General features: G+C 56.7%; 1 protein-coding gene across 1 annotated transcript in view; it reads left to right on the forward strand.

The window, feature by feature from the left end:
* Nucleotides 1-196: 196 nt before the first annotated feature.
* The window catches only part of DNLZ (DNL-type zinc finger), a gene marked incomplete at its 5' end in the record, with an annotated part of 923 nt that continues 837 nt past the window's right edge, over nt 197-282 (forward strand). The window contains one exon of the mRNA XM_009875964.1: nt 197-282. Within this exon, the coding sequence (XP_009874266.1) occupies nt 197-282 (86 nt within the window).

The following is a 282-nucleotide window of genomic DNA, read 5'->3' on the forward strand; positions in this document are numbered from 1 at the left end:
ACACCTGCAAGGTGAGCCGGGGCGGGGGGCTGAGGGAAACGGCTTTGTCCAGAGAGCAGCCCGGTCAGTGTGACGCCCCAGCGGTTAAGAAGTGAGGGAGGGGGAAAGAAACTTTTAAACCGGGTAAATACAACGAGATTTGAGCTTAAAAGCTGCAGAAGCTGCTGTCACGGCGATGGTTTCGTTTGCTGTGTAGGTGTGCCAGACCCGATCAGCAAAATCCATCTCCAAGCTGGCCTACCATGGCGGCGTGGTCATCGTCAAGTGTCCCGGCTGCGGGAA

Source organism: Apaloderma vittatum, unplaced genomic scaffold (genome assembly GCF_000703405.1).
Source record: "Apaloderma vittatum isolate BGI_N311 unplaced genomic scaffold, ASM70340v1 scaffold12929, whole genome shotgun sequence".
Taxonomy (NCBI): Eukaryota; Metazoa; Chordata; class Aves; order Trogoniformes; family Trogonidae; genus Apaloderma; species Apaloderma vittatum.